At 41.6% G+C, this 24,773-nt stretch overlaps 1 protein-coding gene across 5 annotated transcripts in view; it reads right to left on the bottom strand.

The window, feature by feature from the left end:
- The window catches only part of usp32 (ubiquitin specific peptidase 32), a 75,265-nt gene extending 53,132 nt beyond the window's left edge, over window positions 1-22,133 (bottom strand). For 4 of the 5 annotated variants that reach the window (XM_028464087.1, XM_028464089.1, XM_028464090.1 and 1 more), the window contains exons 1-3: window positions 21,905-22,130; window positions 9,344-9,471; window positions 310-415 (exon numbers count right to left, since the gene is read on the bottom strand). In XM_028464087.1, the coding sequence (XP_028319888.1) occupies window positions 310-415; window positions 9,344-9,471; window positions 21,905-21,962 (292 nt within the window). In that variant the 5' untranslated portion in view covers window positions 21,963-22,130. Of the gene's footprint in view, window positions 1-309; window positions 416-9,343; window positions 9,472-21,904 lie in introns of all 5 variants that reach the window. The other variant, XM_028464092.1, reaches the window with a different exon arrangement.
- Between the last annotated feature and the right edge of the window lie 2,640 nt (window positions 22,134-24,773).

Below are 24,773 nucleotides of genomic sequence, written 5' to 3'. Positions count from 1 at the left end.
GCATTTAAGGGCTTAAAAAGTGGATTTAGCATGATATGTCCCCTTTAAGTGTAAAGGTGTGTGTTAAAGGACGTCTTTGACGTCTGAAAATACACACACGGACAAGGAGTGGAAATGCTCTGAGCACACACAAATGGGGTCCTGACCCCAAGGTTGAGAATCTGAGCTCTATGAGGCTACACAGACTCTTTAGTTTGTTTGATTACAAATGATTGTCTCCAAAACAAATTCTACCTCTACGTTTTCTATTATGAATTATTAATGACCTGATCTGGTTGATGTTTAACATTTCCACACACACACACTTACATTTGGCTTTCTCTTCATCCCGTCCTCTGGTCAGCAGCACCAGACCCACAATGAGGTTGTTAAAGTGAAGCCCTTTAGACGAGCCTCCAAACGACGAGTAGATCACCTGAAACACAAACCACATCCTAAAGCACACATGGGCAACTGACGGCCCGCGGACCACAAGCGGCCCTATGTCTGAATTTGTGTGGCCCCCCAAATTCATTACCCTAAACATTGTCATTCAGAGCGATCAGATGACACATGACAAAAAAACTGGATGTAATGGAGGGTTTCTGGAAATCTCCGAAATGCCGGCATGAAATGTGAGTTTTATGGATTAAATGAACACACGTTGATATTCTACTTCACATGTGTGAAACTCAAGGTCCAGGGGCCAAATGTGGCCCTTTAGAGCAGATGTAGGCAACTTTTATTACAGGGAGGCCACAAAAACGTGTTTGAGACTTCCTGGAGCGAGTGGAATGGAGTAGTCGCGGTCTGGATTGCGCTCCCGTAACTTTTCTTATTTAACTTTCTAAACAACCCCTAACTTCGCTAAAAGTGTAATATAAGTGGACGGTAATGTTGCAACAGTGCTCAGTGCAAATATGGTATTGAAGACGAACAGGACACAATTAGTAAACCAGACCCCCCCAAACCCAGCGGGGCCGATGTTAGCATGGCTTCGTTGGCCTCCCTGCTGGAAGAGCATAAGGCAGCTATTCTCACTGAAATAAGGGCGACGTTTGTGACTTTTGAGACAAAGCTCAGTCGCATTGAGGCTGCTGTAACGGAACAAACCCATCAAATAAACATGCTGGAGTCAAATTCCGCCCAACATGACGAGCGCCTCGAGGCTCTGGAGTCACAGTTCACCACGTTGCGGGATAGCAATGCTAAGCTACAAGCTAAAGTCACTGACCTGGAGTCACGCAGCCGCCGCAATAATCTCCGAATTGTCGGGCTGCCGGAATCCATTGAGGGGCCCCGGCCGTCTACCTTCTTTGCTGAACTGCTTTCTGAGGTCCTGGGACCCGAAATCCTTCCTACACCACCCGAGCTGGACCGTGCGCACAGAGCGCTAACTGCTAAGCCTAAACCGGGAGAAAGGCCGAGGGCCGTCATTGTGCGGCTGCACCACTACCAGCAGAAGGACAAAATTATACGGGAGGCCAGGACCAGGAGAGGCAAACTACATTACAAGGGATCGCCGATTGCCATCTTCGAGGACTACGCCGCAGAGGTAATGGAACGCAGCAAATACCGGGAGGTGCTTTCGGAACTTTATAAACTCGGCTTGAAACCAGCTTTGCTTTTCCCTGCTCGGTGAACCATCACGACCACGAAGGGGGGTAAGAAGAGGCTTTTCTCAGTCGAGGAAGCGAAACAATTCATCGCTTCCTTTCGGCCGGATAATGATTGACCTTATTTTATTTATCCACCTACTACTTCCTAAAAATGTTGCTTGCTGTGCCTTGTTTACTGAATGCAATGGTGGGTTGCTACACTGGCAATGGGCCGTACGCAGATAACACGCTGACTGAGCTGGCAGCCCTTCATGATTGAGGTATCACTGCTGCTTGTTCTGTTCCAGCGGTTCCCAGTTCAGTGACAATGCCGTCAGAAACCTCTTTCTTTTTTCTTCCTTCCTTTGGTTGCTTTCCTCCTTTTCCCCTCACATCCACATTTTGAAAGCTATTGTGTTAATGTTAAAACTGAATACTATAGCTGCCAATCGTTATTTGGTCTTTTCTGTCACAGTTTTTCTTTTGTTATTGTCCCGCATACTAATACTTTTTAATTAAAAGGGACTTTGTTTATATAGTTATTTATTTTTTCACAATCGGGTAAGCGAGATCTTTGACTCGTCAGATACCCGGAAGTCTTGAGCTATGTTGCTCGGATATGGTTCGTATCGAGATTTGAGTGTTGATTTGGCCTTAATCAGGTGTGTGTGTGTGTGTGTGTGTGTGTGTGTGTCTCTCATCTCTTTGTTGTTGGTGTGTGTGTGTTTTTATTTTATTTCTTCTTTCACATCCTTCACAGAAGTGGGGCAACAGAGCACACATCATCACTATTATCTTTACTTTTCAGTGTCTATCTCCATGACTCAGCCAGGTAACGGACTCCGCTTGATCTCCTGGAACGCAAAAGGCATGAACAGGCCCACCAAAATAAATAAGGTACTAACGCGTATAAAAGAACTCAAAGGAGACATAGTTTTTCTACAGGAGACCCACCTCAAGTCATCGGAGGTCTCCCGGGCCAAGAGGTCATGGATGAGTCACATATTTCATTCAAGATTTTCAGATAGGTCGAGGGGGGTGGCTATCATTATCTCTAAAAATGTCATGTTTGATCATTCTTCAACTATTTCTGACACAGATGGACGCTATGTTATTGTGACAGGCATGCTACAGAACCTCCCAGTTATTCTAGCTCGTATCTATGCACCAACATGGGATGATGATAAATTCTTTTCTATTTTTTTCTCTAAAATCCCTAATTTAGACAATCACCATCTACTGATTGGAGGGGACTTCAATTTAGTGCAGAATGTCAGTTTAGACAAATCCTACCCTGGCAATCTCTCACTTTCTAAAGCAGCCAGCAGGCTACAATTTCACGCGACACAGATAGGTCTCTCAGACCCCTGGAGATTTAGAAATCCTGATGTTAAAATGTACTCTTTCTTCTCACATGTTCATTGAGTTAGGGAATATCGATACACTCTACGCATCTTCCCCCACCCCAGACATGTACAATAAACGGGTCTTATTGCAGGCAGAATATGATATTCTGACCTCACATAGAGCAGAAAAACAGCTGAGGCAAACAAAACAACTCTTTTTTGAGCATGGCGACAGGGCGGGGAAACTTTTGGCCCATCAGGCTAGAGCTGTGGAGGCCTCTAGGCTGATAACTAAAATCACAGCATCCTCGGGGAGTGTGGTGTCCAACCCGATTGATATTAATTCAGCTTTCCCTGAATACTACTCCAAACTCTATACTTCTGAATGCAGTTCTGATCTGTCTCTGTCTTCCAGCCCTCTCTCATCACTTTATTACCCTAAAATCAACGACTCAGTGGCAGAGGAAATGGGTCGTGCCATCTCCCCCATAGAGATTCAAACTGCCATCCAATCGATGCAAAGTGGAAAGTCACCCGGCCCAGATGGTTTTGGGACCGAATTCTATGAAGCCTTTTCTACCCTGCTAGTCCCGATACTAACCAGAGTTTATAATGAATCTTTTTCCACAGGTAAACTACCCGATACCTTCTCACAGGCTTCAATATCACTACTGCTTAAAAAAAATAGGGACCCGACTTGCTGCGGCAGCTACAGACCAATCTCTTTGTTAAATGTGGACTTTAAAATACTGTCCAAAGTTTTAGCTACTCGTCTCCAGCGGGTGATGACAACTGTCATCTCACCAGATCAGACAGGTTTCACTCAGGGCAGACACTCATATTCTAACACTAGGAGGCTTTTTAATGTTCTGTATGCAACCCCATCACACTCTCCAGAGATAATTGTATTGTTAGATGCAGAGAAGGCCTTTGATAGGGTGGAGTGGAATTATCTTTTTTATATTTTGGGTAAATTCGGGTTTCATCCTAACTTTATCTCCTGGATTCGGCTCCTCTCCACATCCCCATGTGCATCTGTTTGAACTAAGAGCACCTTTTCTCAACCTTTCCTGCTTCAACGGGGAACATGCCAAGGGTGCCCCCTTTCTCCCCTGTTATTTAACTTAGCCCTTAGCCATTTGGCTTCGTAGCGATGACAAATTTGAGGGTATTATCCGGCACAGCCTGACACATAAATTGTCATTATACGCAGACGATCTCCTTTTATACGTCTCCAACCCTCTCTCTTCCCTTCGTGCAATACTTGACATTTTAAATTGTTTCGGAAAGCTATCTGGCTATAAACTTAATTTACAAAAGAGTGAACTACTACCTGTTAATCCTTCAGCCAGAGCCCTCTCACTGACGGCCTTTCCCTTTAAAATAGCCGTGGACGGCTTCAAATATTTGGGCATATTTATTTCCACTTCTTTTAAAAGCCTTTTTATTAAGAATTTCCAACCACAACTGGAGAGGTGCAAACTAGATATCTCCCGGTGGGCTTCACTCCCCTTGTCTGTTGCTGGTCGTATTAATCTGATTAAAATGGTGGTGTTACCCAAATTTCTGTATCTTTTTCAACATGTTCCTCTCCTGATTAACAAAGCCTTCTTTACTAAGCTGGATCAAATACTCAATGCCTTTAATTGGGGTGGCAAGCCTGCTCGTATTAAGAGATCGACGCTCCAGTTAGCTCAATCAGAAGGTGGCTTTGCCCTGCCAAATTTCCGCACGTTTTATTGGGCCTGCAATATTGTGAAACTGCCATATTGGCTATGCGGTCACTCCATTCCCGATTCCCCAGCATGGGCCCTAATGGAAGTCTCTTCACTCAGGTGCTCTCCTGCCTCAGTGGTCTGCTCACAACTACCCACCTAGACCTCCAACACTGCGGACAACCCAGTGGTCCTACACACCATTAAGATCTGGCTTCAATTTCGCAAATACTATGGCCTGCATAGAGCCTCATTGCATGTACCTATTCTGAATAACTCTGCATTTCCTCCCTCTCTCACAGACTCTGTTTACCGTGTCTGGTCAACTAAAGGCCTTGTAACCCTCGACAATCTGTACGAAGGTGGGATCTTCCTTTCATTCTCTTCACTCTCGGCTAAATTTAATCTACCCAACAGCCACCTTTTTCGTTATTTCCAGATTAGACATTTTGTGCAGGGGTTGTTCCCCCATTTCCCCAATCGACCTCCCGAATCGGAAATTGACCAGTTTCTTCTACTCTCACCGAACCATAAGCGAATCATCTCAGTTGTCTCAGGCAAAATTAACTCTCTGAACCCTTCACCTGTGATCTCTCTTCGAGAGTCCTGGGGGAGCGATCTGGGTATTTCTATTCCAACTGAGCAGTGGAACAAGATTCTCTACCTAACGCAGTCCTCATCCATCTGTGCCAGACATGGTCTATTACAATGTAACGTCCTTCATAAAGCACACTACACCAATGACAGACTAGCTAAGATATTCCCAGGTAAAAGCAATGCATGCAATAGATGCAACCAAACCCCAGCCAACCATGCACATGTGTTTTGGACCTGTCCTAGGCTGACCAAATTTTGGTCGGACATATTCAAAACCTTCAGCCAAATTCTTGCTACCCCTGTCCCCCCTGATCCACTGACTGCTCTTTTCGGCCTGTCACAGACTCCTGACTTGTCTTCTGCAGCAAAACGTCTTATAGCTTTTACGACTCTCCTGGCCAGACGTGCCATTCTTCTTCAATGGAAGCAAGCCACCCCCCCATCGCACAATAGGTGGGTCCGGGAGGTCTTAGCCTGCGTCCGTCTTGAGAAGTTACGATATTCTTTAAAGGGATCTCTCGAAGCCTTTCGGGAGATCTGGAATCCCTTGCTGAGTCATGTGAAAAATATTGACCTAACCCCTGAAGTTAGTGATGTGACCCTTTGAGGTGTCTCTCTTTGCCCCTTTTTCCATTATTTTGTGGTGTGTGGTTTATTTTTATTTTTTTCTTAAATGTATTTATTTTTTCCCTCTTTTCTTAATTTCTTCTTATTTTATTTGTTTTTTGTGTGTGTGTGTGTGTGTTGCTGTGTTCTGGTGGCCAATAAGGGGTGGGGGGCTTGGGCTCAAGGGGATTAAACTACAGACACTTTACCTTATCGTTTAGACATTGTGTCAGGCTGTCAGTGTTTTGCTTTCGCCAACCTTTTGCCTTGACTCCTGTAATTTTGTTTGGCTTCAGTTGTAAATGGGTTTTTTTTTGTCACTTTGCTGTGATGCCTATTGTTTGTCTGTTGAAAAATCTAATAAACACATTTTGGAAAAAAAAAAAAGTGTTTGATCAGAGGGTCACATGATCAACATTCATGTCAGCATCTACCCATAAAAGCAAGGGACGTCTGTGTGTGTGTGTGTGTGTGTGTGTGTGTGTGTGTGTGTGTGTGTGTGTGTGTGTGTGTGTGTGTGTGTGTGTGTGTGTGTGTGTGTGTGTGTGTGTGTGTGTGTGTGTGGAGCAAATATCTCCCCGACACGGTGCGAGTTCTACCTGAAACTCGGTCGATGGGTTCCAAATACCCCAAGTGGGTGTATCTATTATTTTGGAGTAATTTGGTCATTTCAAAATGTTTATTTTAATTTTATTTCACTTCTGGACGGCCCCAAAATGAAACCTATTCAACTTTTGACCTCAGGGTGTGAGGGGGCGCTAGCGCACCATCTATATCTATTTCACTGCACAGCTCCTCAAACGAGCAGGAGTCACGTGTGAGGCCACTCCTCCTCCAATTCCTCCTGTGCCATGCTATTGTTAACTTCTCAAACACAAAGCTCTCTGAAAAGATCATTTGAAACCGTCAGCCACTGGTGAGTCTTTTGCAGACACATTTCCCATTGTTTAAACCATATAACTGTTGCTCAATAACGCGCTGTTTCACTTGAGTCGGTTTTGACTTCAACCTGTTCAATACTCCATCTGGAAAACTGCAGATTCTCTGTGGTGCCATGCATGGAAGCTAAACTCTGACCACTCGGTTCAAAGGTAAAAAATTATTTTTGTTTTTCAAAAAAAGACAGCCAAATTGTATTTAATACTTTAATTTACTTACTCACTCATGTAGTTTGGAGCTTTATGTTTTGTTTTGCGCAGTTTGGTTGTTTTTCTGATTGGCGCTACAATGTCTATGGAGTTTGGTTGTCAGCGTCTCAAACATTTCACGGAACACACACGCACACGGTATTTATTTATTTATTTAAATATACTAATACTAAATGAGTAAAATAAAACACAAAAAATGCACAAAAAGACAACTGAAAGAATAAAAAATACACGACTCCAAAAAACATACATTACGGAAAAATACAACAAAAACATGAAAATGACTCAAAATACACAAAACTAAATATTTCTACAAAAAATACACAAAATGACAACAAAATCATACTAAAATGGCAACAAATAACTATAATATCGATAAAGCACAGTTAAATCCTGCTTAAGCTGATTAAACTGAAATAAAAGTGTCTCTCACGCACAAACAAATGCTCGCATACAAGTCACACACAAACACTGGCACACGCGCACACAAATACTTGTGCACAAACACTCGTGGTGCACGCACACACACAGAGAACCACTCGTGGTGCACGCACACACACAGAGAACCACTCGTGGTGCACGCACACACACAGAGAACCACTCGTGGTGCACGCACACACACAGAGAACCACTCCTGGTGCACGCGCACACACAGAGAACCACTCCTGGTGCGCGCGCACACACACAGAACCACTCCTGGTGCGCGCGCACATACAGAAACACTCGTGGTGCACGCGCACACAACCAGAAACACTCGTGGTGCACGCGCACACAAGCAGAAACACTCGTGGTGCACGCGCACACAACCAGAAACACTCGTGGTGCACGCGCACACAACCAGAAACACTCGTGGTGCACGCACACACACAGAGAACCACTCGTGGTGCACGCACACACACAGAGAACCACTCGTGGTGCACGCACACACACAGAGAACCACTCCTGGTGCACGCGCACACACAGAGAACCACTCCTGGTGCGCGCGCACACACACAGAACCACTCGTGGTGCACGCGCACATACAGAAACACTCGTGGTGCACGCGCACACAACCAGAAACACTCGTGGTGCACGCGCACACAAGCAGAAACACTCGTGGTGCACGCGCACACAACCAGAAACACTCGTGGTGCACGCGCACACAACCAGAAACACTCGTGGTGCGCGCGCACACAACCAGAAACACTCGTGGTACACACACAGACACTCGTGGTGCACGCACACACACACAGACACTCGTGGTGCACGCACACACACTCGTGGTGCACACACACAGACACTCGTGGTGCATGCACAAACACTCGTGGTGCACGCACGCACACACAGACACAAACACTCGTGGTGCACGCGCACACAACCAGAAACACTCGTGGTACACGCGCACACACACACACACAGACACTCGTGGTGCACGCACACACACACAGACACTCGTGGTGCACGCACACACACACACAGACACTCGTGGTGCACGCACACACACACAAACACTCGTGGTGCACGTACGCGCACACAGACACAAAGACTCGTGGTGCACGCACGCACACACAGACACAAACACTCGTGGTGCACGCACGCACAAACACACACAAACACTCGTGGTGCACGCACGCACACACATACACAAACACTCGTGGTGCACGCGCACACAACCAGAAACACTCGTGGTACACGCGCACACACACACAGACACTCGTGGTGCACGCACACACACACAGACACTCGTGGTGCACGCACACACACACACAGACACTCGTGGTGCACGTACGCACACACAGACACAAACACTCGTGGTGCACGTACGCACACACAGACACAAAAACTCGTGGTGCACGCACACACACACACAGACACTCGTGGTGCATGCACGCACACACACACACAGACACTCGTGGTGCACGTACACACACAGACACTCGTGGTGCACGCACACACACACACACAAACACTCGTGGTGCACGCACACACACACAAACACTTGTGGTGCACGCACACACACACACACAGACACTCGTGGTGCACGCACACACACACACAGACACTCGTGGTGCACGCACACACACACACAGACACTCATGGTGCACGCACACCCAACCAGAAACACTCGTGGTGCACACACACACACAGACACTCGTGGTGAACACACACACACAGACACTCGTGATGCACGAACACACACACAAACACTCGTGGTGCACGCACACACACACAAACACTCGTGGTGCACGCACATACACACAAACACTCGTGATGTGTGCACACACAAACACTGCGTGCACAGACGAACACTCCTGTGCGCACACAAACACTTTTAATGGTCAATTTTATCGATTTGTTGTTGCAGCCTTACTTACCTCTGCAACTTTGGGAGGGACTGCATCTCCTAACACCTCCCTGAAGAAGCACTGCTGGCTCATGTAATAAGAGATTCCGCTGGTTCTCTTGAAAGCATCTTTCAGACGCTTTAATTCCACATCGGTCACTACAATGAAACAGACAAAAAGACAAATTCATTAGAAAAGCGGGTCAAATAGAACCATTGATGTTAACGTTCTGAAAATGTCAGAGGGCGTCACATGTCCCGCTGACCAAGATGGAAAGTAAAGACAATCCGCTCCTAAATTAGGTGCATGCAGGCACAGGCTCGGTGTAAAACAACCGGAGAACTGCTAAGGCGATTGTTCACGGGAGCGGACGGAGCGTTATCTCAGTCTGGATTCAGTAAAAAGTGACCATAAAAAGCTGTAAATGGACTGATATGCAGACGTGGGACAGTGAGGAGGAGACTTAGTGTAGAGATGGAAACACATCCGTTGAAACTGATCAGAATATGCAGAATTACACGGAAACCTTTGGTAACAGGAGTACAGCAACCCACCACCCTGCCCGTTCATAACAGTTATAAACATCTAGAGACCTAATGCTTTTAGGTTTTCTTTTGTTTATACACTGTTTTTTTTTTTTTTTTTTTTTAATCAGATATGTATAAATGCATCGCCATTGAACATCTGGCCAGGAGCACACATCAGATGACCACTAGTTTTCAGGAATGCTGCATGGGTCCCACAATTGTTCACCTGTACTTAAGGTGAGTTTCCTTAAATAAGCATCCACGTCCTCAGGTGAAAAGCTTTCTACATATTACAGACTATTTACAAGCTTTAACAGTGGTTCATTCATTGCTATTTTTACATTTTTCAAGCGCAACATATATAAACAACATGGTTTCTGCATATGCGCACGCACGTCAGTCATGTGTCCCGCTCATTCTCCAAGTTAAAACTTATTAAAAACCATATGAGGAGCACAGTGGGACAGGAGAGACTGATGGACTTACCATGTTGTCCACAGAGAATGAGAGAACAAAGAAAATGAACATACAGCGCATCGTGGACGAGTTCACAGAGTGTAAGGCTCGTCATATGCCCTTCATATAGTGGTGAGTATGTCTATAATACTTCATATTAAATAGTGTTTGTGAACATGTGGGTCACTGTGTTAGTTTAACTAAACTTTATATCTACTGATACAGGCTCTGAGTTGAAATGGTTATGGTGGGTGTAAAAATAAAGTGGTCGCTATCCGTGGTGCTGAGATGTTTTGAAGTTGTGTTAGTGACCATCCTAATGTTTTTGTTAAACTTCATGTCTGTTTGATGGACTTCAAAATGACATAGTTGCTCTCTGTTGTAAAATAATGTTATCATGAGCTTTATTATTTGGGTTTAAAAGGCCTGGTCATTTGCCCCGCCCCCTGGCCCGGCTCTGATTTGTTTTGTTACTGGTAGGAACCGTTACAATTTGGCACCGCGGGGTATCGTGGGTATTGTGCAACTATACACCTGACAGAAGATTTTCCTCAAAACTGCAGCACTGCACAATCCTGCTGGCTTTAGAGCTCACAGTGTTGATGATGTTGATGACTGATGGGCACTGATCATTTCTGAATGTAGAGATTTAAGAGAAGTTTAATCAAATCTGGCTTTATTCACACACGTTAATCTGTCAGTAGTATGAGGGGGGAAAAAATAGATTTTAACTGTGACTCGGACAGAAAAATGTGTCTAATCCTCACACTGCAATAATCTGATTGACCTGTTACATTGTTCAACAAAGGCGGCCTTTCAAAATAAGTCTGCTTTAGCATTTTAACTAGGGATGTAACAATTCACTCAACTCCTGATACGATTTGATTCACAATACTGGGTTCACGATACGATTCTCTCACGATTTATTTTACAAAATGAGACTGTAGACAAATGACTAAAAAATATTCCTTTATTTGTATCAGAAAAAAATAGAAAATACTGTACTATTTTCCTTTATCTTTCATTGTCAAAAGAATCCCTTGATAAACTATTCAAAGCAATGCAATTTAACTAAAAATAAATCCAGAATGAAATAAAGGAATAATACAAATGAAGAAGAAGCCTAATAATTTAAATTCTGGCTCTACAGTAGACAATGCAAAACTGCATAATTGTTCCTTTTCTTTTTAAAAGTGCAAATGAAAATGTATTTTGTGCCTTAACAATTAGACTTTTAAAAAAAAAAAACAGTCATTGCATTGTATTTACATCAGATATTTGTTTCAACCAGCAGAGGGCACTGGTAACCCAGTGGTCAGTTGACATGCAGCTATTCTAGCAGTGAAGAAGAGATGCTATGCTAGCAGACAGAGCTAATAGAAAAATGTGACTTTTACAGATATTATTAAAGATACTCTTTTGGTGCTAAAGGGGTAAGGAATCATTTATGAACATGTTTAAGAGTAGAAGGCAGTGAGGAAGAAAGTAGTAGCAGATTCTGCTGGACAAGAGAAGGGATAAATATATAAATATATAAACACCACGATAAATATAACTGCGATTCAATTTTCAAAGTACTGTATCGATGTCAATCGTGATACCTATGAATCAATTTTTAACTGCCTTACGATTAATCGTTACATCCCTACAGCTAATTGCTGTCACTCTCCTAATAAACTGTTTTTTGTTTTTCTTTTCAAGCAATAAAGTTAAAGTCACGCGTTTAGCCAACCCGACGCACGGAGAACGTCATTTCCGCTTTTTCTTCCGGCAACAAGGCGGATAATGAACCACTCGGCAGCAATCGTCTTTCTTTTTGTGCTCAATGCAACGCACAATGCTGTAAAGTGCCATTCATATTGTAACAGACTGGGTCCTATTTAACTGAGTTATGTTCTACTGTAGTTTATTCAATGTTTAACAGGTGTTGTGGTTTCCCATGGCATCTGAAGCATCGTTTCATGCAGCTTTCTCTGACAATGTTTGTCTTTGTTTACATGTGTTCTGTGTGTTGATTGGCTGGGAGACTGGGGAAGGGCGGGGGTAAGCGGAGAATGTTTTAAAGACTTCCATTAAAGGGGACATATCATGCTAAATCCACTTTTTTAGCCCTTTAATGCATTTTGCTGTATATTTAGAGTGCTTAGAAGTCCAGAAAAGTTCAAATTAGTCTCTTCAGGTGCTCCGTAGATATCTTTATATTCTGTTTTGGTCATATTTTTCTGTTTTGATTTTTCGATTCTCTATTACGTTTTTTGAACAACAACGTCACAGTATTTGCAGCAGAACTGCCAAATTAGGACATCGACTCCAGGCCCAACACTTCGAGCAATCCACCATTTTTATTTTTCGCTTTTATTTTGTAGTCCAAGCTCAAGGATGCCAAAGTTACGAGAGCATAAGTCAAAATGTTGGGTTGTTGGATGTAGTAACCCACACGCTTCATTACACCGTCTCTCAGCATCAGAACCTTTTCAAAGTGCCTGGTTGAGTTTTATTTTTTATGGAAATGTACCCACATCTGTGGGTGAGGTCATTTTTGTGAGCGTGAAGCACTTCAATGATGACTGCTTCATCAACCTCCACCAGTATAAAGAAGGATTTACAGAAAGACTTTGTCTGATTGAGGGTTCAATTCCTTCTGTCTTTGGAGACGATGAACAGAGCACTTCGGTAAGCTGTAAATAACGCTAAAAAGTGTGATGATAAGACGTCCCTGTCATTGTTTTGTTAGCATTAGCAGTTGCACCGTCTTCATATGTTAGCGCTGTGTGCTCGTTTTAGATCCTTGATGATATGGCCTACGTGATTTAATTTAAGTCTAAAGTTTTCATTAGTCATTTCATTTTGCCTTTTTGTCTCCAAAAAGACTGTATTAAAATGCATTCGGTGATGTTTGCTTGGCACTAGCGTTAGCTCGGCGCTTGTGTTAGCTCACTTGTTAGGGTTCTGCAGGTTCACCATCTTCATTCTGGCTTGAACATGTAAGGTTGGATGGACAAGTCTTCCGTTGTTGACATTTTGTAAATAACATGTGAATAAACATTTTCTGCACCGCTACATAACCGTATCTCTTCTATCAAACTACAAAAATGGCCGAACAGGGTGGAGTTGAACCGAGTATCACCTCTGCAACCTGGAGAGGGGGCGGGGTATGGAGTGTCTCATTTGCATTTAAAGAGACCGTACCAAAACGAGTTGCTCTCAGAAGCACATCAGAAAAGGGGTAGAAAAGGGGTGGAGCTATAATAATGAGGAATTCAGACCCAAGTATTGCTTTTTTGCTTTATATAGACCACAACTGTATGATTTATATGTAAAAAAGGAAGGACTTAAATGCATGATATATCTCCTTTAAAGGCTAAAACCTTTGATAACGGCTCGAGTGATGTCTTAACACAGTATAAAACACACGGGCCGCAATAACATTACATTATCACATTGTCCTGCGGGCCACAAATTGAGAATGAGACCTCTGCTTTAAATGATCATGTTATCTAGTAATCTATATTAATGAACACCAAAGCCTTTATTTAGCGTGTGTATAGAGTTCACATGTGATGGCAGGATTAATAATATGTAACTGACAAAGTCCAGCTGGGAGTAAAGTGCAGGCACAGAACTGTACCATAGTCACCTGTACCTGTAAGTTACATAAACACAGTAACACTAACATCTGTTTACGTACGTTCATAAAATAAAAACCTAATCTGTACAAAGGAATGGCTTTAATTTCTATTTATTCACATGATTTACATGTCATTCCAATCATTTTAATCGTGTTCTAATGTGTAAGTTTTCTGTTTAAAGGTCACACTAAAGCAGGAAGTAAACATCAGATTACACAATCCCCTATAAACCACATGGAGCCTCTATGGGAACGCTGCAAGAGTTTTGATTTCTGTTTGTTACAAATGTAATGGTTGTTTGTTGAATGTCATCACTTTGGTCTGAAGTGTATTTTCTGGAAACCTATAAAACCGGTCCAGTCTAATCTCTGATGTGTGTATGGTAGTTCCTTCTATTTGTTGTTTCCCTTTCACAGGCTCAGCCTTCACTGGAAGCACTCTGAGTGTCAGTGTTACACACCAAGGAACAGACTATTTACATTTACAATGATCTTAAATGGATTCATACAGGGATTTCTTACAGAATTCTAATAATTTATTGTAGATTTTAAAGTTTATTTAACTTCTAAATTACCCTACTTTTCTTTATACGTTCTGGATTTCCCCTTAGTGCAACCTGAAGCATTTTTCAGCACTACTCTATTCGTAATAAAGCTTTAAGTTTTTATCCCAGTGGCTAAAGCAATTTGTAGAATTGCATTTAATAATTTTGACAAAGTCGTTCCCATTATTTGACTTAGTGGTTTTGAATTCATGTTGTGGCGTTTTTTAGCACATTTTAGTGATATACCCCGAGGAATATTTCGCAAACGCATTATTGTTATATAAATTTACTTTAAAAAACATGTTATATTTGGAACCAAAATGTTGACACATCTTTAACAAAACCATTTGGGGTGCTTCTCAATCTATTTTTAACTTCAGATGACAAAAAGTAATTAACAGCCAAAAATATTTTGAATTTGGGAATAATTTTGAGCAAGATTGTTCATAACATCATCAATATACAAGGCAGAGTATTATTATAGTATTATTATTATTTACTTTTTTGTGTGAATATAGCAGAGGTGTCCCGATCCGATATCAGCCAGAAAACGAATATTGGATTTTATCGGACTGCATCTAAAATCTCCGATATCAGCGCTCCGTTAAGTTTTCGTTGTTTTTGTCCCCGCCCTCAGTTGTTCCCACCATGCACTCACATAACTGGAGTGAACTTGAATCGTTTGCGCTTTAAAAGTATATAATTTATTTTTTATTTTATTCAAATGTAGAATACTGTAGATATTATGTTGAGGGTTAAAATGTTAGTAAGCAATAGGTTAATAATAAATGGGTCAGTTTTTCTCATACCTACTGTTAATGACTATTGTTCTCTGTTTGAGTGACATCACTTGATCAAACCTTTTCTAACATTCCACACTACAAAATAAGTCACAAAAGTATGTTTCATGCTGATATCATTTCGGATCGATATCGGTATCGTCCAGTACGCAAGGCTGCAATATCGGTATTGTATCAAAAGTGAAAAAGCTGTATCGGGAGAGCCCTAGAATATAGTCCCCTAACAAACATTACCCCCTAATTTTCCAACATAATCGAAATTTGGAATGTACTGGGATGATTTTAAGACCTTAAACAATACTCTACAATGTTAAGGCCAATGATTTCTTTCTGGTGCTGGCCACAGACTTATAAATGATACAATTATATTTGCTATGCGATTATGTAGCACCATGTACAAGATGGGTGATTCATTTTTTTGGAAGGAAGGTAAAGTTCACCTTGGTGTAACCAAAATAAGAACTGAAGCTAACGGGCACTATGGGAAAGTGCTGTTCACATGAAAGACAGTCTGTGTTGTTTCTTTAAAAGAAAACTTTTCAGGAATTAAAGACCTGACTTCCATTTAACAGTAGAAAGCTATAATATTAGCAGCTACAGTTTTATAGGGTTGAAATGGGATTTTATGGGTGAAAAGATGTTAAAGGTGAAAAGAAATGGGTCAACATACAGCTCAGAAGCCAGCTCAATGGCAAGAACAAGACCCTGGCAATAAACAGCTACGCCCTGCCAGTAGTCAGACACCCTGCAGGAATAATAAGCTGGCCAAAGGATGAGATACAGATCACAGATGTTAAGACGCGAAAGCTCCCAACCATGCACGGAGGGTTCCACCCCAAATCCAGCACTCTGAGACTGTATGCTAGCCGGAAGGAAGGAGGACGAGGACTAGTGAGTGTGAGAGCCACTATCCAGGATGAAACATCCAAGATCCATAAGTACATCAAGGACAAGGCTCCAACAGATGACGTGCTCAGTGAATGTCTCAGACAACGGGGAACAGAAGATGAGGTGCTGGAGGTTCCATCATGGGAGGACAAGCCCCTACACAGGATGTACCACCGAAACATAACTGAAGTGGCGGATATCAAGAAATCCTACCAAAGGCTAGACACAGCCGGACTAAAGGACAGCACAGAGGCACTCATCATGGCTGCACAGGAGCAGGCCTTGAGCACCAGAGCAATAGAGTCCCAGATCTACCACACCAGACAAGACCCCAGGTGTAGACTGTGCAAAGAGGCCAATGAGACAATCCAGCACATAACTGCAGGGTGTAAGATGCTGGCAGGGAAAGCTTACATGGAGCGCCATAACCAAGTGGCTGGTATAGTGTACAGGAACATCTGTGCAGAGTATGGGCTGGAAACCCCAAGGTCAAAGTGGGAAACACCTCCAAAGGTGGTAGAGAATGACCGAGCCAAGATCCTGTGGGACTTCCAGATACAGATGGACAGAATGGTAATGGCGAACCAACCAGACATTGTGGTGGTGGACAAAGAGCAGAGGAAAGCCGTTGTGGTCGACATAGCAATACCAAGCAATTCAACATCAGGAAAAAGGAACACGAGAAACTAGAGAAATACCAGGGGCTCAGAGAAGAGTTGGAGAAAACCTGGAGGGTGAAGGCATCAGTGGTGCCCGTGGTCATTGGGGCACTTGGGGCAGTGACCCCCAAACTGGAGGAGTGGCTCCAGCAGATCCCAGGAAATACATCAGACATCTCGGTCCAGAAAAGTGCAGTTCTAGGAACAGCGAAGATGCTGCGCAGAACCCTCAAGCTCCCAGGCCTCTGGTAGAGGACCCGAGCTTGGAGGAAAAAAAAGAGACCGCCCGTGGAGGGTGAGGAGGAGATTTTTTTTTTATTATTATATATATATATATTTGACATTAGGTGGGGAAAGGTGTTGAATTGGGATTTTAAAAACCACAGAAATTGGTTAAAAGTTGCAAATTAAAGTGGCTAAAAACAGACAGAAAAGTGGTTACAAAAAAAGGTCAATATTGGCTTAGAAGTGGCAGAAATTGTGGTATTGTAATCTAAAAAGTATGAAGAATTAATCTAAACTGGCAAATAATGGGCATGACAAAGGGTGAAATATAGTGAAAAGTGGTTAAAAGTAGCAGGGCTCTACACTAACTTTACCAGTGGTTGGTAGCACCAGCACAGGAGTAGGTCGCACCCTTTTTTTTTTTATTTTGAGCAGGGGTGGGGAGAGTGTACAGCATAGTTATTGTTGTCATGATAGCAAAATGAGTCATCACGATACTATAACAGACAAAGTATCACGGTTCCGGTAATATCGCTATACTAAAGCCTTTTTTAATTATTATTATTTTCATGAACTGCAATGTATCTGTACAAGTATGAAAAGAGGTGGGAGAAAAAAAAACGACTCTTAGATGCATCGAGATTCGGAGGTGAATAATTCTGAATCGATTCTTTAATTTCCAGTAATCGAAAATCTAAATTTTAGAGTCCGTTTAAAAGTCTAAAAAAAGTGGAACAAAAAGGCCGTGTAACTGTGGCGTGAAGCACGTTTCCAGAGGGACACTTTAAAGAGAGCACCACAACAAGGAAGCATGGACGTGTGGGAGTTAAGTGATGTAATGTGATGTTTCTTTAATGTCCACGGTGGAAATGAATTGGACAAGAGTCACGCTGAATGTAAGCTCTGTTACACTAAATTTAAGTATTTTGGGAACACAACGAACATGAGAAGCCCTATAGCACGCTTTCACCCGGAGGAGGAGGCAAAGTCGGCTGCTGCTGTGGCTAAAAGTTCCTCTGCTAACCAGAGAACAATCGAACAAGTCACAACAAAGCTTCCACCCTCTTCAGAAAAGGTAAAGTGGATTAACAAGTCCATTGCAACAGTCGGTCGTGGAAAACCAGGGTTTTTGTGAGCTGCTGCATACTTGGAACCTAGCTATACCATCTCTTCTCTACGGTACGTTACTGAAACGACCTTCCTGAAGCTTTGCAACCAACCGAAACAGAAGTCATAGCATTGCTGCAGAAAGAGGGTAGGATAGCAGTGACATGTGATGTGTGGACATCTTATAACTGCGCACTTTATCTCTAATGACTGGAAGCTAATGTCATACGTCTATTTTTTTTTTTTTTTTTTTTATATAAGTGATGTTACAAGGAAGGCTGCTACTACCTTTGTTTCAAAAACTTGTACATTTTCAGTTTACATACTTCTTCCATTAGTGCAATAAAGGAAATTGAATCTCTTTTTTTCTAACTACAAATAATATATATTTTTATACAGTGCGTGGACACAGTGAATACAACAGATTTTGCCCACGATGGCAGGTGACGTCACCTAACGCCTCCTAGAATGTGAGCTCCTCTCTCTCCAACTATGTAACAGCTAAAACAAACACTGTTGTTTAATATAGAATATATATTGTACTTTATTACCATATTTGTAAACACAAACTACATTACTTTTTCTGCTGCTGATCGTGTTGGGAGTCACTGCTTGGAGCCACGGACACAATGTTTACACACATCAGCTGTTAGCACTCCATGCTAATGGTACACCAGCCTATGCAGCAAGACCCGGTGTAGTGTAAGGAGGAAACAATGGGGATGTTTACGGATTCGTGGCTCACAGCGCTAACAACTGACTCTGTTGTGGAATTGGAGGGTTTACGCATTGACGGACGACGGATAGTGGTAAGGAGAGAGTCTGGCAGTGTTTGTGTGCGGAAAGGAGGAGCTGCTGCTCTGGTTCTGCAGCAACGCGCACACACTTTTCCAACTCAAAATCACTGCACGTTGTTTGATTGTGTCATTGCGTCACACGCTACTATTCGGCCTTAATTTTAACTCACTAAACCGAAGGCTGAATGTTGCTTTTTTGCAATATTAGGCCGAACATATTCGGTGGCCGAATATTCGGTGCATCCCTAGTATTGACACCAATGCGCTCCTTAAGAGTGCGCGTGGTCCACAAACAGAGCCAGGCATAACGAACCCTTCACTGAGTGCACGCTCACATTGAAGGCAGCAGTAAAAAGGAAGAACGTGCCGCTCATCAGAATCGTCATGGAGGGACCAGAACTGATGGACTTTGATGATCACGTTGTGCAATGACTCAGCACATTCCTACTTCACCTCCTGCAACATCTACAGATCATCACAGATCTTTCCTGCACCTGTGGCTAACCTTAAGTTTTAAATCCCTGGTAAGATAACTTAAATATGTATGTTTTATGTGTGGCAAGAAATGAGTAATTAGCATGTGTTGATCACATGATCATGTGTTATCAAATTCAAGTCACTTGTTGTAGCCTTTCAAATACATTAACTAAAAAAAATCTTCTTTATAAAACATTGTGTTCATGTAAACTGAGATGCGTAAGAATTTGAAGATGAAAGATATTGTTTTATTTATTGATGTTAATTTATTTTATTTTATTTTTAACTGTTTTTAAGTTTCTATTTACATGATCAATATAAATTAAATTAAATCAAACATTATTCTATATAATTTAACTGTATATAATGTAATACACTGTATTGTCTTCATAGAGAAGGTATTTATGGCTCCAGGAGGACTTTAATCCAGGTGAGATGAGGTTAAATGGTTCCTTGTAGAGTAAAGGTTACAGACCCCTGACCAGGGGAAGAGGGTTAGGAGACCCCACTATCAGAGCTGGACCCTCTGAATTTAATTCATGGGGTGAAACAATGCAGATGCTAAGTTGGTTATGTTACTGTTAACTTAATTCAAGTACAGCATTTCTGCAAAATAAAAAACATGTAACCTGTTGTTATGCTTTGCTGTTATTTAAAACATTTCTGTTATGTCGTCTTTTAAGATTATTTAAAATAAATGACCTGTTATTGCAGCCACTGCTTGTTGCCGAAAAACTTAATATTGACACTAAAACCTGAAAACACTATGCAAATATCTCATGTCATTGTCAATTTTTACTTCATAAAAAACAACAGTACCTCAGTTAAGTCAACTTTTCATCAGCATGCATGGCTATGCTGTACATATCAACATGAATCATACATACTTTCTTTTTTCTCTAACAAAAAAATCATATTTACTTATTTTGTAGTGTGGAATGTTAAAAAAGGCTTGATCTAATGATGTCACTCAAACAGAGAACAATAGTCAGCAACAGTAGGGATGAGAAAAACTGACTTATTATTAGCCAATTGGGTATATACATTTGAACCTTCACCATAACATCCACAGTATTCTACAATTGAATAAAATAAATTAAAAATAAATGAATTGGGGAAAAAAAAAAAATCAAAAAATTCCGGAAATTTGAATCTGATATTTGTTTTCAGGATAATATCGGACCGATATCCAATATTGATATCAGAGCGGGACACCCCAAGTAGAAAGTGACAATAATGGGTCAACATATGTGACATTGTACATTATGTGATGTAGAAGATGGAGTAATGTAGCAAAAATACATTAAAGGGAGCAAAAAATATGGCAAGAAAAAGTGACAAATATAGGTTAAAAGATGGCAAGTTTGGTGGAGTTGCAGAAAAGGGGTAAAAATAAGCGAGAAAGGGTCAAAATAAGCAAAAATGGCCTCAAATTGTTGCTCTTAGGTATCTGGCGGCCCCCTCCCAGTGTTTCGCGACCCCAAATTGGGTCCTGACTCCAAGGTTGAGAACACCTGCTCTAAGGGGCCGAATATGGCCTCCAGGCCTGGAGTTTGACATGTGCACTACACAAAGCATCCTACACATCCTTACTGTAGGTGAGCGGCTTTATCACACGTGCACGAGCATAGTGCAAAGCTATATGAGAATGTTGTTATCTTATCTTGTTATATTATTTTATTTAGTTTTGCACATATTAGTCTAACTACTGTTTAAATTTGTGTTTATATTTTTTCTAGTTGATTGTTATTATTTAATGTTTACATTATTAGAGAGAGCACAGTTCATCAAGTCAAATTCCTCGTGTGTATAACATACATTACATGGCCAATAAAGTTGATTCTGATTCTGATTTATCTGCAGGGTTAGCTTACATGCTAACAGATAAACACGGCCCGGCTTCCGCAACAATAAGAACAAAAACCCTGACAATAAAACGTTAATAATTAACAATAATCATTTTTTAATAATTAACACACACACACATATATACACGTCCTTAAAGGACCCAGCCCAGCTGTTAGCATGAGCTAGCCTAGCCTTACAGAGAACGTCACACCAAAACAACAAGAGCTGTCACTGAAGCACAACATTAGCCTGTCATATTTACACCGTCAACACACTGATCTCAATCTAAATCTTAAAAGTATCTAAAGACAAAATGTGAAGATCAACAGATGCCAACAGAGTGAAAAGTGAAGGAGTGTTTTAGCAGCCCTCACAGTCGTTTATCTGACAGAGGTGATCCCTGTTAGCATCCATAAACTGAGCATTAAGCATGTCAAACGTGAACATATGTCATATTACAGATGTTAGCTTGATATCATTGTTGATGCTAACAGTGGAGCTAATGGAGGGTGTTAGGCTGCCGTGCTGTGCACTTAGCCCCGTGCACACAAACCGTTAGATTAGCGGCTGCTATGGGAGCAGGCTAGCTAGGCTAATGCTCAGCTAACGCTAGCTAGGCTAATACGAGGCTTACCTCTCTTCACGGCCTCGTCGTACGACAGGAAGCCTATCCTCGACTCTTTGGCCCCCATGATCCCTTCATTTCATGGCGATGTGAGAAAGTAACTCCGGGTTTATCTCCAGTGTAGCAGTTAGCTGGTGTTAGGGTTGTTTCTGGCGTTGTGTGTGTGTGTGTGTGTGTGTGCTGTTCAAGTGCTGAAGGTTTCCAGCGACGCCTCCATTCCGTCACATGACCTGACTCCACAGGTCAGTCGGTCGGTGTGAATACATTTGGCTCATTTTAGTTTCATTTGAGACAGAAACATCATGCTCTGTATCATTGTTAAAAACATGTACACATGAAAATAAAATGTAAATGTAAACGTAAAATCTAAATGTAATTGTTAAATTCATATGTAAATGTTACATCTAATTCTAAATGTTAAATCTAAATCTAAATGTTAAATCTAAATCTAAATGTTAAATCTAAATCTAAATGTTCAGAAATTACGCAAAGTGAGCATGTCAGTGCCTGCCAATCACGAGGCCCCTCCCAACCCTCTGACTGAGGCTCAGTGAGTGAGGAGAGGGGAGGAGTCAGAGACATGTTGGGAGCCGTAGAGGGAGCTACATTCAAAATTATGCTAGCTTTTGAAAATTGCCTACACTACCTTTAACACTTGGCAACCGATTTAACATTTAGATTTAGGTTTAACATGCAAGAATTAGATTTAACATTGAGATTTAAATTATATATTTATATTTAAAATTGGCATTTAGATTTACCATTTAGATTCAGATTTACCATTTAGATTTGAAATTGACATTTAATTTTACCATTTAGATTTAAATTCAACATTTAGATTTAGAATTAACATTTACCATTTAGATTTACATTTAACATGTAGATTTACATTTAAGAGTTAGATAACATTTTACATTTAGATTTAAGTTTTACATTTAGGTAATGTTTACATGTTTTATTTTATACAATGATATATACGGCTCTCAAACAGTTGTGGCTCTAGTCCTGTCAGGTTCAGTTTTGTTATTTAGCTCTTGTGGTTCTCTTTAACTTATTCTGTGTCTTTGTTTATTCTGTTTGAGTCTGACCTCCTGTGTTTAACTCTTGTCTCTGTGTTTCAGGTGTTCCTGCTTGTGGCTCCACCCCCAGTGATGTCCGTGTGCTTGGTTTGTGACCGATTAGCTCCTTCGTGTTTCCACCCAGGTGTGGCCCGTTCCCAATCAGCTTTCCCCACTATTTAGCTGAGTGCTTGTCTACCCTCATCGTGTCCTGCTGTGTGTGTTCCCTGTACCTCCCTGTGTGTTTTTGGTTACATCATTAAAAGTATGGATTACTACCAACACTACACCTGCCTGCTTCCTCCATCTCTCTCAGCATTTGGATCCACAAACCATGACAAGTCTCCCCTTCTCCTATTTCTGAATCAAAGCCCCCCCTTTGTCTGACTACAATAGAAAACTATTTAAAAACATCTATAGATATAGATAATATTGGAATAAATAAGTGATTACACACATTTTAAAGAATCTCATTTTGTAAATACGTGGAAACAAGTTGTATTTATTGCAGTGGTTCGCAACCTTTTTTTTTTTTGGATCGTGACCCCATTTTGATATCAAGAATTTCTGGTGACCCCAATTTTTTTTTTCTTCCTGTAATTAGTTTTTGAAAATGTTGGAGCTCAGATTTTTACTGCTTTATAGTTAAACTAGATTCATATTTCAAAGTGAAAATATAGAAATACAGTTTAGGATTGTGTTTTAAATAAAATAATTATTCATCCATCCATCCTCATACCCGCTTATTCCCGTTTAACAGGGTCGCGGGGGTCTGCCAGTGCCAATCTGTGGCTCTCATAGGGCGCTGAGCGGGGGTACACCCTGGACAGGGCACCAGTCCATCACAGGGCAACACAGACACAGACAAGCATTCACTCTCTCATTCACTCCTATGGGTAATTTAGAGACTCCAATCAACCTTACGGTCATGTTTTTGGATTGTGGGAGGAAGCCGGAGTACCCGGAGGAAACCCACACAGCACGGGGAGAACATGCAAACTCCACACAGAAAGGACCCAAGTCCACCCCAGGGCTTGACCCCAGGACCTTCTTGCTGTGAGGCGGACGTGCTAAGCACTAAGGTTGGATGTACTCTTTGTACATCCAACCTTAAAAACACATACTCATTTGGCCATAATTGACAACTCTACTTAAGCTCCCACATGAATGCATACTTCCGACGGGCACTGTACTAGTCTATACAATGACAATAAAAGTTTCTATTCAAAATTAACCTGGTCTTCTTCGTTGGTGTTTTAGAAAGTTGGTTCCGCAGTCAGGAAGCGGCAGCGGGGCATTACCGCTGCTGCATTGTTCTGTGCTTTCAAAAATCACCCGATAAAAAGTGTTAAAAAAAACAAAAAAAGAAATAATAAAAAAAGAAAAACATTTTCACAACTCGGGTGGATTTCCTCCAGTTCAGTCTTAGGAAGGACGAGATCTGTTTGTTTTTTACTTTTATCCAGCTTTGCCTTTTCTCCTTCCAGCTCAACAATCCTCTGCTGATGTTTCTCCAGTTCATCTCTCGTTAATTTCAAGCACTTCTCGACTGTTTCAGTCACAGAATAGATTTCATTTTTCTCGTCTTTCAATTTTTTTGTCTGAGCAACGCAGACTTTCTTTCGTACAGTTAAAACGTGTTTTTCCTCCGTCAGCTTCTCAGTTTCTGTGCAATAGTCTTCAGTGCTTTTGTTTCCACTTTGATCAGAATCATCCTGAGAGACAGATGTTTGTTCCTCAGTTGTCGCAGCCGACAGATGTGGAATCAATTGTTTCATGAGACTCAGGTTCTCCTTTTTTATTTTCATTAGTTCAGCTTT

The sequence above is a fragment of the Gouania willdenowi genome, chromosome 13, assembly GCF_900634775.1.
Source record: "Gouania willdenowi chromosome 13, fGouWil2.1, whole genome shotgun sequence".
NCBI lineage: Eukaryota > Metazoa > Chordata > Actinopteri > Blenniiformes > Gobiesocidae > Gouania > Gouania willdenowi.
The sequence above is the reverse complement of the archived record's forward strand: the minus strand, read 5'-3'. Positions and strand labels throughout refer to the sequence as shown.